This window comes from Recurvomyces mirabilis (assembly GCF_035927965.1).
Source record: "Recurvomyces mirabilis strain CCFEE 5264 chromosome Unknown scaffold_4, whole genome shotgun sequence".
Taxonomy (NCBI): domain Eukaryota; kingdom Fungi; phylum Ascomycota; class Dothideomycetes; order Mycosphaerellales; family Teratosphaeriaceae; genus Recurvomyces; species Recurvomyces mirabilis.
The window spans coordinates 203187-219576 of record NW_027041938.1 but is presented as its reverse complement, the minus strand read 5'-3'; the positions used below and the strand labels follow the sequence as shown (position 1 = coordinate 219576).

General features: G+C 52.8%; 5 protein-coding genes across 5 annotated transcripts; all 5 read right to left on the bottom strand.

Moving 5' to 3' along the window:
- Positions 1-415: 415 nt before the first annotated feature.
- On the bottom strand, positions 416-1630 carry LTS14_001910 (uncharacterized protein; the record flags this gene model as incomplete). Its single annotated transcript, XM_064834618.1, has 1 exon — positions 416-1630. One exon carries the CDS (start codon positions 1628-1630, stop codon positions 416-418), a length of 1215 nt encoding a protein of 404 aa, XP_064697489.1.
- A 5964-nt stretch (positions 1631-7594) lies between these two features.
- Positions 7595-8984, bottom strand: SLP2 (Synaptotagmin-like protein 2; the record flags this gene model as incomplete). Its single annotated transcript, XM_064834617.1, has 2 exons — positions 7595-7606; positions 7791-8984. The coding sequence occupies 2 exons, from the start codon at positions 8982-8984 to the stop codon at positions 7595-7597; spliced, it is 1206 nt and encodes a 401-aa protein (XP_064697488.1).
- A 385-nt stretch (positions 8985-9369) lies between these two features.
- Positions 9370-11172, bottom strand: LTS14_001908 (uncharacterized protein; the record flags this gene model as incomplete). The annotated part of the gene is made up of 4 exons (XM_064834616.1): positions 9370-9596; positions 9652-10002; positions 10063-10783; positions 10834-11172. The coding sequence occupies 4 exons, from the start codon at positions 11170-11172 to the stop codon at positions 9370-9372; spliced, it is 1638 nt and encodes a 545-aa protein (XP_064697487.1).
- Positions 11173-13733: 2561 nt separating this feature from the next.
- On the bottom strand, positions 13734-14421 carry LTS14_001907 (uncharacterized protein; the record flags this gene model as incomplete). The annotated part of the gene is made up of 2 exons (XM_064834615.1): positions 13734-14021; positions 14095-14421. The coding sequence occupies 2 exons, from the start codon at positions 14419-14421 to the stop codon at positions 13734-13736; spliced, it is 615 nt and encodes a 204-aa protein (XP_064697486.1).
- Positions 14422-14871: 450 nt separating this feature from the next.
- On the bottom strand, positions 14872-15759 carry LTS14_001906 (uncharacterized protein; the record flags this gene model as incomplete). The annotated part of the gene is made up of 1 exon (XM_064834614.1): positions 14872-15759. One exon carries the CDS (start codon positions 15757-15759, stop codon positions 14872-14874), a length of 888 nt encoding a protein of 295 aa, XP_064697485.1.
- Between the last annotated feature and the right edge of the window lie 631 nt (positions 15760-16390).

Here is a 16390-nt window from a genome sequence, read left to right as displayed (position 1 = left end):
TAGCCCGACAAATGCACAGCCACAGCCACATCGACTGCTGCAGCGTGCGTATGCATTGTTAATCTAGTTCATGCGCCTATGTGGCTGCGACCTCAAATTTATAGGTTTTTCACGATTTTGGTGGAAGCATTGGGTGTTAAATCACGCAGCACAGCTTTAAGCTGCCTCAAGATTTCTTAGGTGTTGACATGCATACAGTGTAATCATCCGAAACAGTTTTATCAATCTAGCTTGACTGCCACCGTGGAGAACACCATGTGGTTTTGTGGGTCAGCCGACACAATAAGCAATTCGATGGCCCATATCAACAAGCGATGGATAACTCTCGAACACATCATAAAGAACCTAGACCACATCGGCCAACAGGGCATTGATAAAAAACCCCGGCAGCGGAGAAACAGCATTCTCCAAGTGACTAGAAGATTTCAAAAGGTAATGGGTCTGGTTCTGTGTCGTCGGGTATCTCGTGTGTATCTCCCTGCCGTTGGGTGGCATGCCTTGTCTGCATGTTGGTCTTGTTGCCAGGTAACATGTGAGAGACCAATCGTTGCAGCCCAAAGGCGGTATGCTGCGGGTCGGGCATGCCGTCGAACCCAAGAAGTTGCCGGTAGACGTTCAGGTGGTCAGATTGGGCGCCGAGAAGATCCTTGAGGGCATGGTGTAGTCTTGTGACCGGACAGTCCTGCTCAACACTTCGAACGGATCCCATCGTACTCGCAAGCGAGTAGGAACCAATAGATGTACGTAAAGATTGCTTGCTTGAGGTTGAGCTGTTCTGGTGGAAAGACCAGCTCGGTTGTCCGAAACTGGTTCCTGCCCCAGGCTTACCATCCAGAACTGAGAAGCTGCCAGGACTAGTGTCGCGTGTCGCCACAACTGATGCCGTGTATGGTGTTGCAAGGCCACTGTAGAGATCCGGATGGCACTTGCGTTGATGTTGTATGAGATGATCCTTGCGAGTGAATGTCTTGGTAGTGCCGTGCTCTCGACATGCGTGACATTGGTGGGGAGTGTGGCCCTTGTGAGTGGCTTTATGCCGCCCGAACACGTCTCTGCGGGTATATGACTTCGCACATCCGTCGTGACCGCAGACGTAGATGCGGTGAGAAGTCGCTATGGCGTGGCGTTCCAAGTTTTCTGCGGACAGAAAGTACTCTGCGCATACGCTGCAATGATGAAAACGTGACCGAGCCACAACTGCGATAGGTGACGAGTGCTGTGCGTTTGAATGCTGAGATGGATGCTCTTCCGTACTGTCACTCATGCCGATAAGAGCCGCTTGAGACTGATGCTCGGCATGGCCTTGGTCGAAGTAAGTAAAAGTATCGGCATGATCACCAGTGCCAACCTGCGGGCGGTCGATGATCGCTTGCGCTGTACTCAAGGGCGCAGAAGAGACGACGGATGGCCTTTGGCCTCGTGGAAGATTGCCATCGGCGTGAGCAGTATATTGAGCGGCAGCAGTCTTTCCGTGGGAGCTCGCCATACCCAGGTATGTTGTGTCGTGAAAGTCAGAAAAGATCACGTCGTCGCCGAACAGTCCATGTCGGTGTGTACCCCGATGTTCAATGTAGTAGCCAATAGACTCGGCATCGTCGTACGAGCCCAGGAGAGGGATATCGTCGTCCATCCTGTGGACAAGTTCAGCTCACTCCAGACGGAGGCGAGTGTCGTTGGGAAAAGAGGTCAAGATTGCGTGAGACTCATGTTGGACAGTCTCTAGACAGCCAAGGGCGAAATATAAGGTGAACAAGCACGGGTACCAACGATCGCATACGAAAACACAAGGTGTAATGGTGAGCCTCCCCAGCGTGGCTGAGATCGTAGCCTTGCAGCCACAGTCGACGCCTGAACGCATGGCATGGTATGCGAGGCGTAGCAAAATAGTCCCGAAGAAATGGGCAAAAGGGCAAGTCGGGGCAAGAACAGGAAACGACATCGATGATTCTAAGGCCATAGCTCCATTTACTAGCCAGTCTAGCCTCGCCTGGATCTTGGCAACAGATCTAATTTCAGGTGCTCCACGATGTCTCCACGCGGATCGGCGTATCAGTTCCCCAGCGACTGGGACTTGACCCTCTGGCGTACAGAGCACATACACGATTGTACCTTTAGTCGCAAAATTCGGCACAATCATTGCCTACCGACTTGAGACTGGATGACGGAGCCGTGCAGCAAGCCAAGTATATCTTCACGGGTTGTACTCTCCCGAGCCTCTTATGAAGGGCACGAGGGAAGGGCCGGGTTTTGATCAGCCCTGTATTAGTTAAACGGACTCGACGGAACATGTCCGGCTTCGACCGATGACGCTTGAACAAGGAAAGTGGCAGCGAAAATTTTCACTCTGTCCCGATTTGGTAGGCACACGGGCGCGCGCGGAGCGTGCCAGTTATGCTGAAACAAGGGAACTGTGGTCGCATTCGCATTCCACCCTCTTGATAGGCTCGCATCGCGTATCAACTTACGCCACACTTCCACGTAGTTCAACATTTCGTATGACACGAGCAATACTCTTCAAGACACAGCGACGACTTGTGCCCTTTGCCCAAGTGCTTTTCTGCCCCTTTGCAGTCTAGCTGTTGCCCTTGACCTTCACACACGGATATAACTATCGCTCACAGTAATATGGCAATCCTACTTGAGCGCTTCTCAAGGCCGCCGCTTTGCACAAGACTCTACCTTGTTGTGACTTACCTTCAGGACTGCCGCCCACCATGACAAACCCCAACAAGAAGGACGCTAAGAAGTCCAGATGTCAACCATCTATCGATGCTACAACGCAATCAGGGACAGACGGGTCCGTTAAGGGTCGACCAACTCACCTGGCATTCCGAGCTTGCACGAAACCACGGGCAACTGTAGCCGAGTCCGTCTTATACAACGCTCCGGCTACAAGACCGGCCCGGAACGAAGATGGGGCGTTCACATCCAGCACTACACCACGACAGCACCATAAAGTCGACAGGAGCTACGATCGTCGGCTAGTAGGCATCGGTGCACATTTCGACGATGTCAGCCCACCATATCCGGTTCATGTGCAAGCATACTCCTCAGTAGTCAGACAGCAACCACAACTCATGCCTACAGCTGCTATAGGTACTACCCAGTCGTTCGCCATGTCTAGCTGGTTGGGCAACCAAGACGACAGCCTGCAGTACAAGCTCAACAATGGTAGCAAGCACGACCCGAAGGCAAAATTAGGAACAAGCTGAAGCATTTCCCCAATATGCGGACCGAGACGTTGCAACAGCTTAGAGCAAGCGATATGTATTTGGACAGCCTGAACGGGCTCACGTCAGATAGTAGTAGAGCTCAAAATTTGGTGGCGACTACCTAGTACTAGCTAGTTGCACACCATCTTAAGCGATGTTCATTGGCTGCATACCAAGCCGAAATTGTCTTGGGAGACAACTGTGTCTCAGAGGTTGCTTTATCAACGACTAAGGCCGTCTGATAATCGTACTAAACCTTCCACCTTTCACCTCCAGTTCCTGCTGCATCCCATAAAAGCGGTCCGAGCAAAACCATCCACCAGGTGACTTGTGTCGTTGACCGAATTTGTGTGTGCGCCAGCCAGTATGTCGAGCGCAAGCATGTGTTGCGTATGGAGCAATATCCTGAATGGTAACTTAGCGTTACGGCACACCACTCCCCATACCACGTACCATGACCTCAAGGATTCTTCCGGCTGTTTGCTCCTTTGTACACTCGTTACCAAGACATAATCGATCTTTACGCTGGCAAAGATCGAATATGTTACGGCCTAGAACAGCAGCCAAGGCATTCTGCAGGTCGATCACGGCGGTATCTGGAACTTCTGGCTGGTGGATCGAGTAGCTGTTTGACCTTGATACCGTGGCACTGGATGCTTCACTTTTCATTGGAAAGTCTTCGCGCCCCCTCTGTGGCTGTACTGTGGGCGGTAGTGGCAGGCTGCCGGTGTCAGCCAGGGAGGCGTCCCACAACATTGGAGTTGCTGCTGAGAAGTTAAAGCCATCTTGTGCCCATGCCATTGCACTCGAGCATTGTCTGTCAGAGCTCCGACCTTCGTGGTGATTCTTGATGTGGTGCGCGAGATAGTCTTTTCGCTTGAAGGACTTGTGTTCTCCTGCACTTTTACAGTCCCGGCAACCATGATCGACCCTAGCCTTGTCTTGTGTCGTTTTATGGCGTACAAAGACATCTCTTCGATAGTAGCTCTTGACACAACCGACGTAGGGACAGATGTATACGCGGTGGAATGTTGCTATAGCATGCTCTTCCAGTAACTCCGTGGTTGGGAATAACCAGTGACAGATTGTACAGTGATAGGAGCGTGAATTAGGCGCACGCTTGCTTGGAGATGCCACGGGTGTGCTTGACTGCCCGTTCGTGGTTTCAGAAGTTGTGTCCAGGATGTCTGAACTTTCCATCGGCGAATACGACTGTTCTAGCACTCCAAAGTCCTTGAGGTCAGCAAGTTCGAGGTACTGTGTCGCTTCCGGGGGACAGGCGTTGCCCAGCTATGCAGATGTCTCGGTCCTGGTGCCGATATCGCTGTACTTCTTCGTGCCCGGCGAATGTATCTCGCTCGAGGGATGACTTCGGCCCCTCGTGTCTGCAAGTTGTCCATCTGGCCCTTCGTCCTGGAGCAAGACTTCCTGCAATTTGCGCTCGGGCCACACTTCTTCAAGGACGTATTCTCCTGATAAACGTCTCTGAGCGAATAACAATCCATTCTTTGGGATGGTCGGGCACTTCACTATATCGCTCATGACATGAGTACAAGCGTTTGCGAGGTCCAGAGAGCAGGATGAGACCTAAGGAAGGCTCCAGCAAACCACCAGAGCGGAGTTGTCGACAGCTATATGCCAGTAAGCAAGGCTTCGGGCAGGTCTTGCGCCGCGCCATCCCATCAGCTATCAGTAGCTCGGGACATCCAGTGGTAGAGGTACACGAATCGCCGTCCTCGAAGCGTATCAAATAGTCATGTATGCAATGCATGCAAGGCTTCGACGTGATACAGGTGACCGCTTTAGCCTTCCCAATCCTCTTGCTCCGCGCAGCATGGGGCGCCAGAAGCTGACGTGGCCATTACTGAACGAGGACGCTTCAGACGACGAGCTCAAGAGACGTAGTGTGACCATGGTAGAATATGCTCCGGATGGAGCTGTTTATTATTCTTCGAAGAAAAGAAGAAGGCATTGCAGAAGCAATGATGTCTGGGGAGCATGCTGCGAAGTCTCGGCAGCGCGCGCACGGATAAGGTTGTTTTGCCTTTGTTCCTTACCCTCTTATGATTTTGGCTCTTTGACATATTGCGACACTTTGCCCATCTTATGCTCTTATATCTCGCGACACCCCGGGTCAGAGAATGTCGTTCATTTACAGATGTCTAGCTTCATAGGTCGCGCAACTTCATCCCCGTTCACCACTCAGAAAGCTCACCATGCCGATGCACGGATGGACCGTGTCACCGCACGGAACCAGAGCAGACACCTTTCTGTGCAACTACTGATGGAAAATTTTGAGCACCAGCCAATCTACCCGGCCATGGACCGCGAGTGACCAAGGACTGTGCATACGACTCCTCTGATCCGAGATGACTGGCTGGTCAGTCGCCGGATTTGTCAGCCATGACTGCTTCAAAGTCCCCTACGAGCATGGCAAGCAATATAGCTATGGCTGCAGCATACTGAAACGAGTCTGTTGGCTTGGTGGTGGTTCACGACTCTATGGAGTTCGCAATGCAGCGGTGTCGCCTTCGCCCGAGATCGGGAGGGGCTCATTGGTCTTCGTAGATACACCAATGCTACCGGATCCGTTCATATCATTGCGTACGGCTGTACCTGAGTCTAGGCTTACAGGAGAAGTCGCGAGCAGCTGCGGATACCGTGTAAACGACCGGCATTGCCGAGCTCACACCTGACCTTCACAACACGGTCACTTCTCGTGGATAGCATTGCCGACGCTCTGACGCAAAGCAAAGCGTAGTCAAGCACACTTTCGAGCCCTTGAAGGATTTGAGCGTTGTGCCTTCGTTCGGGACGTGTTAGTACGTGGGCGAGACTAGTTGAGCATTCTCGCTCAATCACAAGATACATCCGCTGTCATCCATATTTCTCGGCCTGACATGCTGACAAGGTGGACAATGCGCATGAGCGCAGATTTGCGACTCCGCGTTCGAGAGAGCTCTGGTGGCAAAGTCGTACCAAAAAGAATTGACGAGACAAGCCTATATCTGGGCTCCCTGGTCAAGCATGATCTCCTCCAATGGAAGAAGATCGGTGTTATCGTGGGCGAGTGAACGTACCACTACGACAGCACAGCTCGCAACGGCTCCACGACTGAGAATTTCCATGGCCTGCGGCAGGCATGCGGGAGGCTAATGAAGCACCGAGATTCTCCTAAAAAGCTGTCATTTGCTTGTTGCTATCAATCCTCTGATTTGCGGTCTATCGGAACATCTCCAATCATGGTTGTGTCTTTCTGGTCAAGGCAGCGGTCACTGTCTCACTATCATAACTCCTAGATACTCGGCTCGCACAATAACAGATGTCGAAAACTCACAGCTCGGCTTGTTCCTCCACGCCGTCGATATCATACCGAATCTATGAGCTCTTCAGAGTTACTTGAAGTGGCAATGCGCTGACAAGCATAGCTCCTGTTCCTGACCTTCACTCCGTACCTGCGCTAGTTTCTGACTGCAGCGCCTCGGATGACGAATCCGAGTCTGGGCTCGAAGACTGCTTCGATGACGTAGCAGTAAGCCTGTTGCTACTTGCCGGACCTACCACAACCCACGAGAGACCTCAATCCGCGCTCTCAAGAGTCGAATTTCCAAGCATTCTAGCCGTACCCGGACGGCAGAGTCACGGCGGGCCTACCAACGCCTTCCAGGGCCTTCAGTCTGGTACCAGGCTGAACACACAATCGAGTGCTGCGAATGTAGCGCAAAGTATGACTGGCAACCTCTTGGTTGGCATTGGGGCACAGTTCTCAGAGCCGTCCACGAGTCGGTACGAAGAACAACAGCCTGAAGGTACTTTGGTCCAGCTTGAGCGACAGCACACTGTGATGGTCCCTCGTCTTTACGATCCTTTTAACGCGTACTATGCTTGGACTGCCGAGAAGAAGTACGCACCCAAAGGGGATTCAGAGTCTACACATGCTCTGTGGTCGGCAGATCTTATCATGATCGCCAATACGCTCCACCAGCCGATTTTTCAGAGATCGAAGGATCTAGCTTTCCGCAATGGCGTTAGTTGCGGCCAGGAGGGCGGGGGAAACCCTTAAATGGTGTCTGAGAATTAGAAACAAAGGCTGATTGCGTGCCATGCTGTGCCAAGGGTGAAGGAAGAGAAACGTACAGCTTCTTGTCTGTACCAGAAGCATGAAGTGATATCACTGTGTCCAATGACAGACAACGAGGCTATTACAATACAATAGGCTGTTGAATCATACTAGTACAACCCTAGCCAGCACGAGGTGGCGTTTCTGCTCTCAACATCCAATGACATGAGCCAATCCAATGCCACTGACCGACCACAGGCCGGCGGTCGCCCGATCGTCTAACGAAAGTAGAGTACAACATACATACAATTTGGCCGTCATGCTAATCAATGACCTGAGAAGGTGAGTTACACAGTACTCAGAACACCCACATCTTACACCCTTGTCCATCCACAGTCTGCGGACTCAACGCCAGAGCGCCATGCATACAAACGAAACCCCCCTCCTCAATGCCTCTGCTGCGTCTCTCTGAAACTCTCCAGCACACTCTTCGCCACATCACTATTGTTCACACTGACCTTGCTCCCACCCTGACCACGCGAATGCTGTTCCGAACCCTGCGTAGCCAGCTCCTGCCCACCCTGGCTCAACCTCCCCTGTGCCAAAGCATTCGTCTTGACCTGCGCCTGATTCACAGACCCATAGACACTCATAGCCGTAGCAATCATACTCCCAATATCGCCCACATTCCCGGGGACAACCACACTCGTGCCCTCCTTCGCCAACTTCCCGAATGCATCGACGTACTTCTCCGCCACAGATAACGAGACAGCGTTCTGGGCAGAAGATTGTCCTTGCTCGATACTCTGCGCCACTGCCTCGATACCGGCCGCCGTAGCCTTGGCACGCATGAGGATAGCCTCAGCTTCACCAGAAGCAGTATTGATGTTCTCCGCCTTCACGGCTTCAGAGGCCAGGATAACGGATTGTTTCTGACCCTCAGCAATATTGATCGCGCTCTGCCTCTGACCTTCCGAATCAAGAATCTCAGCACGTTTGCTTCGCTCGGCTGTAACCTGTCTGTGCATAGCCTCCACCACCGGACCCGGCGCATGGATATCTCGAATCTCGTATCTCAGACACCGCACGCCCCAATCCGCCGCTGCTTCGTTGATGGCTTGTGTGATGTTCGTGTTGAGTTGTGCTCGCTCCTTCAAGACGTGATCGAGGGTCAGCTGACCAATCTCACTTCTCATCGTCGTCTGCGCGAGCTGGCTGATGGCGTAGTCTGCATCTTCCACGCCGTAACTAGCTTTGTATGGGTCGAAGACTCGAGTATACAGCACTCCGTCGAGCTCTAGTGTCACGTTATCGGCTGTAATGGCGCTCTGACTCGGAATCTCCATAGCGTTTTCCTTCAGACTCTTGACGTAGGCTATGCGGTCGATGATGGGAACCAGGACTGCCAGGCCAGGCTGTAAGATCCGGCTGAACCTTCCCATGCGCTCTACAATCCATGCGGTTTGTTGTGGGACGAACTTGATTATCGTGTTTGCTGGGAGACTTTGCCGTTGGAAGTATGTGCTTGGTGATCCGCCCATGGATGAGGAGGAGCGGAACATGCTCTCACCTGGCGAGGGTAAGGCATGACTGGGAGTGGTGGAGAAGGCAGCTCTTTGGGCAGCTACGAGTAGTGGGAGGCGAGATTTTTGTATCGCCGCTATGGAGCGGCGGGAGAGGGTGGGTCGGGCGGCAGAAAGAAGAGTCGCCATTGCGGGCTCTAGCATGATTCAGCGTTGTATTGCTGGTGTATGATGAAGGTCTCTGCTCAATCACTCGATAATTATGGTGGAAGGCGAGCTGCGATGGTCTCGTGAGCTCGGCGCGGCTGGACCGGAACTTCTTCCGCACAAGTCACGGTCACGTGCGACGAAAGAAACGAGTGGCAAACATGACTAGGCTGGAGCGAGGGACCGTGGTGGAAGGGTGAAAGGACAGGAGTGGTTTCCGATGCTTTTCGAGTTTCCTGATGATCCGCTATCGGCTATTGAGCTGTCACTGCTGACCGCAAACCCAAGCTTGTGCAGGGTGCCTTTGCGTGGCAAGACGCGTACGTAATCTCCTCACGTCCCTACCATCCGAGATTACTGTCACACTCTACAGCTCCTCATCATCCGCCCCAGCGTAGTTGAACGCCAAAGTGCTGCCTTGAACAACACCAATCTCCCCCATCATCATCGCATGACCCACTTGCTTGCCCTTGAAGCTCAAAGTAGGCGCCTTGCAGCTATCCTTGTCGAGCTTGAATTTGAAGCGAGCATCAAGAATGAGCTGCTTGATCTTCTTTTCCTTGCTAGCTTGGAATGCGTGAGTCTGGCCATGTGCTATAATTCGGTTAGCATTGCTTGACAACAGTCCATCAGATTTAGATCAACGTACGGTTCTGGATCGAGATAGTGAAGGGAGCCCTAGCATCGTCCGTACCAAGGAACTTTCGACGCTCCTCAGACTCTTGCAAACGCTCTGCTTTCTGGTTGAGCTCGAGGTTCTCGGTCTCCAGCTCCTTGACCTGTGACTTCAAGTCCTGGAGTTCGGCGATGATCCAGACAAGCTTCTTGGCATCATCTTGGCCGGTCACGAAGTTGCTCGAAGTAGAAGGTGACGGCGGGAATGGCGCATCGACATCGATAGGATTCATCGGGGTCCCCAGGGGTGCTCCGTTGACGGTGGAGATGGCGGATTTGAGGGATTTGGGAGAGGTGCTGAAGGCGAAGGAATTCATAGGAGGACCTGTGCGTTTATCATTAGCCCAGTAAGCAGCCGCACCGAAGGAAATGCCAAACCCCTTACCTTGAGTAGCCTTGGGTTCGATCTTGATCTCCTTTTCGAGCTCGACGTTACCGCTCGCATCGGTAGCGGCCACTGGAGTAGATGCTGGTGGCGTGTCGTCCTTCTTCTCGGCCTTATCAGTAGCGGAGAGAAGTTGGGGAGTTCTCTCTTGAGTTGCAGTGGGCTTGATGGTTGGCAAAGCGGCTGGCTTTGCGGCGCCTGCATCAGCCTTCTTACGAAGGTGAGGAGGGACGCTGTTGGTATTGCTAGTGAGAGTGGTGTTCACACTCGCCATTTGGCGGCTTAGCAAGCCGGCACCAGCATCTTGTTTGACGGGTGTGGCGGGCGTCTGGACACAGATTGGCTGCTGAGCAGGGGTGGCAAGGGTGTTGGTCGAACCAGAAGTTGCGGGTTGCACGCTTGGCTTCCTTACGACAGCCAGTATCGGTGATGACGCTGAAAGTGCCTTTGGCTGAGTCGAAGAAATTGCTGGTGCTTGCTGTTTGTTGCTCGTGCTCGAGGAGAAGCCCTGCCAGCCACCAAGCGTGATTTCGCGAGCTGGTGGAGTAGGGCGGCCAGCCGCCACACAGCTGAAGCCAGGGCGCGGCGATGGCATGTCGTGAGCCTTCGTGCTGCGTACCGAGCTGGTGGTGGATGACATACTGTCGTGGCGTGATGGCTTAGGTCGCCCATGCGAGCCCTTCTTGCCTCCACTGAGCTCGTTCATGAACTGACGAGCAGCCTGTGGTTTGTGTCAGTGCTGTGATGCGTTCGGGGTAAGTTGATGGCTACCTTGAGCTGAGTGGGGTCTCCCCTGAGGGCTGGACCCCTGTTTGCGTTCATGTCGCGCTCCATAAGGGTGGGAGAGGGTATCGTGGTGGGTGAGAAGGTGAGGGAAGGGGCGACAGTGGTGCTCGGGGGAGTGATTTTGACCTCAGGGGTCTTCGCGAGAGATGGTTGTGGTCGAAATGTCGCAGGGGTTGTGCTGCCATTAGGGCTTGGCGCTGGGAGCGTGCGAGGAACTGCTGGTGACGGAGTTGAGGCATTTGAAGGCTTCACTGGTGGCGCTTGACGCGGTCCTCCCATCAGGCGAGCAGCCATCTGAGCCATGATATCTGAATCTGCAGCCATGGTGGCGCGAGTGATGCAGTGCACTGCAAAACGAGTGAGCTATCTCCAATGGACTAAATGATGTACAAAACAGGTGGTGGTGTCAGAGGTATTGTCTGTTGTTCCTGGGCTTGAGCTTTGTCAACAGAAGCGGAATAGATTTCGCGCTTGTGAGCCGTGCCTGCCTTGCTATGCTCCTGATCGGTGAAGAAGGAGCGACCTACCATCTAGATGAAGACAGCAGGGAGGTGCGACCCACTGCAAAATTACCTTGCTGACGGTTATGACACGATGAAGATCGCTATAACATGAAGCTCCGGACTGCACAGGTAAGATTTGCAGAGCCGTACACCAGACAGGCAGCGTGAGACATGACGAGCAACCTTACAAACTCCAGTACCACGGCAGGCTATCGTCGGTGGAACCGCGACAGGCGGATGGTGCCTCGCTGCCATCGGACCTTTTGCTTAAGCACGCTCCGTCCAGGAATGCTCGCCGTCCGTCAACGAGCCTTCATATTGCTTGCACACAGTCCGACGATCTGGAGTGGAGACAATCTGATCCTGTCAGAACCCGCTGACCTGCATGGACCCATCAAATGGAGCTGTTACCAAAGAGGCGTTGAACGACTAGCAAGCTTGGCAGGACCATGCCCAGGACCAGAGAGATCACCAACTCTGACATCATCCAGCCTAAGAACACATCACAAGAGATGCAGCACTGCTGGACTGCATGGATGAGGTGATCGTGCTGTTGGGCCCCGTCCTTCTTGAAGAGGAGACCTGATCTGTCGACCTATCTAGGCAAGAATCCGGCATCCCGCTTAGAGCATGAACGGTATGCCTAGTCTAAGTAGACGGTCGTAAGCTCTATTCAGCAGTGATGATGGCATACAAGCTTCAAGATCACTCTTTCCTACAGCCGATGACCAGGACAGTTATGGTGTCTCGATCCTTGAGGTCTGCAGAAGTCAGCGACGCACGCTGGCCTAGCCACATGTCTGCCACAGCCAGACACTAATAGTCTGCCCCTAGCTTCGGTCCAGGATACCTGAAAACTAGTCTTGGAGATCGATCTCCGGATGGTCGTCTCATACCCGCGTATCGAATGCTCGCAGGCATGTAAATTGCTCGAGTGGTGTGGGCTACCATGTCTGCAAGTGGATCCTTTGGGTATTGGCTGGGTGCCATGAGTACCAGCACTCTTTATCGAACAATGTTCCGCTCTTATGGCACTCCAGTGGTGGTATAGGAAGCGGTACTGCCGTTACGTGCATGGTCATCACCCTCGATCTCAAGGTCTCGCGAATGCTAAGTGTGTTCGTGCCGTCCGCTCAAAGCCACTGATGCGAATTTGGGGCCTCGAAGCTTCCATTCATCGTATCAATCCTACCACACCTATCTCTTTTATGCGTTGGCAATTAAACGGCACCATGTACAGAATTCATGACAGCGGCCTGGAGGATCGCGTCATTTCTTCTCCTTCTCACGATCAGTATCTAACCTTCTAGTGGGCAATACCGTGGAATACGGCGACATGTATCCTTCGGTCTGCAGGAGGTATTCCGAAGATGAGGTAGTGATGGTGGAGGAAATCAATTCTGAAGCTGCCACGAATTAGGAAACTCAAGAATTATCTCAAGAGTCACTCGCGAATCGCAATTGACCGACTCTCGCATTGGGTGCATGTAAATGTTCAAGCCAGGCAACATCTCCTTGTAGGAGAGAAGAAGCGAATGTTGTATGCAGAGGTGAAGTCGATAGTCCCTTGCGGACGAGAACAGCGCTAACAATTGCCCCAACCGACAACTTTGAACTTCGAGCAGGAGTGACAGGGGACGCAAATTGGTCTACCGAGGGCAGCCATCGACCGTCGCAATTTGTGCTCTTCTCACACCGTCGACAACAGACATACGCAACTGGTGCCACGAGTAACATAATCCTCGACCTCTCATGATGTGGCGGCTCTTATTTGTCTTCAGCGTCCTGACCTCTGTCCTCGCCCAAGTCGGATCTCAAGCCACCCAGATACCTGCTTGCATTGCACGACATTCCCCAACCATGTCATCAACCCGGAGCTAACATCCGTACAGAAAAGCTGCGACCCTGCGGCAATTGTATCAGTCAATTGCACGAATGCTGATCAATACTGCCACTGTGTCCGCCAGGACGGCATCATAGCGAATATCTCCGCTTGTGCAAACCAGACATGTCCGGACGCGAGTGCCGAGTTGTACAGTAAGGAAGGCACTGATATGATCTTGATGGCGTGAGCTGATGGTATGCTAGCTTTCACCTCACTCTTCGGCCAAGTCTGCAAACAGTTCAATATTACGGTACCAATCGTAGGTAGCAATATGACGAGCAATACGACTTCGAGCAATGGTACTTCTCCCGGATCTATTCCGACAGCATCTGTTGTGCCATACACAGGATCGGCGACCACGATCACCGGCAGTCTGATCTTAGCCGCCTTCCTGGGGTTGTCCGTCTTCATGGTACTTGCTTAAACAACGTGAAAAGCTCAGAACAGCAACTCATACATTCGCGCACTCTCTTTGATTTCGTGATCAATCCAGTCAACTACAAACCAGTCGTACCCTGCTGCATCAACCTCGCAGCCCGCACCAAATCCTCCGGCCGATTCCTTACGATCTCCACCTTCGGCCGCTTCAACTCCCCTTCATCCTCACCACGCTCAACCTTACGACAAAGCTCCTCGATATCAAAATCGACTCCGAGCGGATTCCGCTCAAAACTCGCCATCATGAACGCCGTGGCCTCTCCATTCGTCTCGAAATTATCCACTTGGATCTCGATGGAGTTGCCATCGGGATCGCAGTAGTACAGCGATGTCGTAGGGCCGTGATTCTGCTCGAGCTTATCAGTGGCAGAATTGTACACAGTACGAGATACAACCAAGCAAGTAACAAAGCGGGCTTACCACACACCACCCCGGCTCCATCCCTAGCATCTTCCTCTGCTTGTAAGAAGCACAGAGGTCCTTGAGCGAGTCGTAAGCAAAGGAGATATGGCCCAGACCACTTGTTTGCGGATCCTTTTCCTTCATGCCGGGGATGGAAATGATGGCGATGCGGTGGTGTTCTTCGTCGTAGCTGAGGAAGGCGAGATGGCCGTTCTCGAAGACGATGTTGGCGCCGAGGAAGCGGGTGTAGAATTGTAGCATGCGGTCGTACTGGTGAGTGTGTAGAACGACGTGGGCGAGTTTGGTGGGGGAGAGGACTTTGGTTGAGTTGTCGGTTGTTGACATTGTTGCTGTAGTGGAATTCGTAGCGGGCACACTCTAAAGCTGATATCTTCACGCTGCGCGTGGATGTCGAGCTCGATATATATACCTTCACAACTGCGAGACCCTAATAACCGTCGGCCAAGCGAAGACAAGCTCCGTGAGCTTATTTTTCCCCCGTACGTTAGGAAGACGGGCATGGTTATCTCCCCGTCTGTTGGCATGGTGTCTTTTGAGCCCTAGGCGTAGCGCTCCAGGATCTAGTAAGCAGTACGAGGCACAGGTGCGCCTATAGCAGACCTGGAGGGCTCGGCTCTGGAATTGCGCAGTCTTAGACTTGTTGAGAGGAGGATACGATCCTTGTACAGATGTTCATGCTGCCGTAAGGAAGTGTGCTGATCGGAGGCTCTTGGATACATTATCTACATTGCTTCGCTCCAGTGAAGATCATGATAGTATAGGCAGACCCTCCGATCAAAGGATCTCCATAACTTTTTCCACCGCCCTACTTATCGCTCTCGCCAACTCAGTGCCATCCTCCCAAATCATATCATGCTTGCCGTTCAGCGGCATCAATCTCACCTGCCTATCCTTGAGACTCTCCACCCAACCCTGTGCCTTCAGCGCCTCGTGCATCAGCACAGCCTGGTCCCACTCAACGAGCTCGTCTTCGTGCGAGTGCGCTATGATCACCAGCTTGCCATCGGCCCAGCTTTCATCATAGTCACCTGACGTCGGACTCACTGCTTTCCAGACAGCAGGGTCCGAGCCATTGGTGTTGCTGACGAAATCCGCATACTCTGGGACATCTTTGTGGTGGGTGACTAGTGCAGGTATGTCGTAGATTCCCGCTACGCCAAGGATCGCTATTGGAGGGAATACGTTGAGCTCGAGTGCGAGCGTGGACTCGTACTGTGAGCCCCAGTATCGCTTCATCGCCACCTGGAAGGCGAGAGTGGCTCCGACAGAATGGCCAACCAGAATGTAACGGTCTTCGAAGTGGTATTTCTCTTGCAGATACAAGATGGCGGCTAGAACGTCGTTCACATGATCTGGATGCCTCGCGTTTCTGCTAGGATCAGATGGATTGGATGGGTCTGTCGGGTGTGCTGGGTATGGTGAGAGTCGGTAATTTATCGAAGCAAGACCGGCTATCTGGTCCAACTGAGGTGATTGCAGTAGGAGGTCCTGTGTCTTCCTGAACGATGTGGAGTCTACTGCAGGATCTCGCCATGCACCGCCATGGATGAAGACGACCCAGATTGCCTTCGGGGTTTGTGTTTCCGGACGCGGTATGCATACTTCTAAGGTGTTTAGGCTGGACTCGTCCGAGTATTGCACATCGCGGTGATATATGGCCATCTCACCCGCGGGCTGGATATGAGAGCTTTCGTGAGAGAGGCGGAGCTAGGATCCTGAGTGTGCCTTCCTGATTGGGCTGATTGGACTCTTCTAGTCCTGGAGGGTCACCCTGGTATGCTGATTCATGCGAGAAAGCTAGATAGATAGATGAGGTACTAGCTGGACATTTTCAGGACAATGCGGAATTCATGAGTGTCGTATAGGGGTGACGGAAGAGATATTAATACTGTACCCTGTCAATGTTCATGCCATGGATGTTTCCAATTGTGGGAGAGTGGCGCAATAGGGCGGATAAAAACTCCGGCCGGGCCCGATCTGAAGACGGCCGTCGCATGTTCTATCTTGACTCTACTCCTCTGAACACGCACATAGACGACACATGAAGCGCAAGTGAATTCATCGTCACAATCTTCACTTGCTGGGATGGATGAGCGATGCTGAAACACCGTTGGGCAGCAGCGACCAGGATGTGCCTTTGATATCAACAGTTAATTCAACGTCATCGTGCATGCAGGCGCGAGTGTGGCAGTCGCCCCACCGTTGTGCAACGTTCCTTCCCTGAACCATCCAAGTCCCTAGCCTCACCCTTCGAAGCTTGTGCTGAGACGTGCCACCTGCCACCTGCCACCTT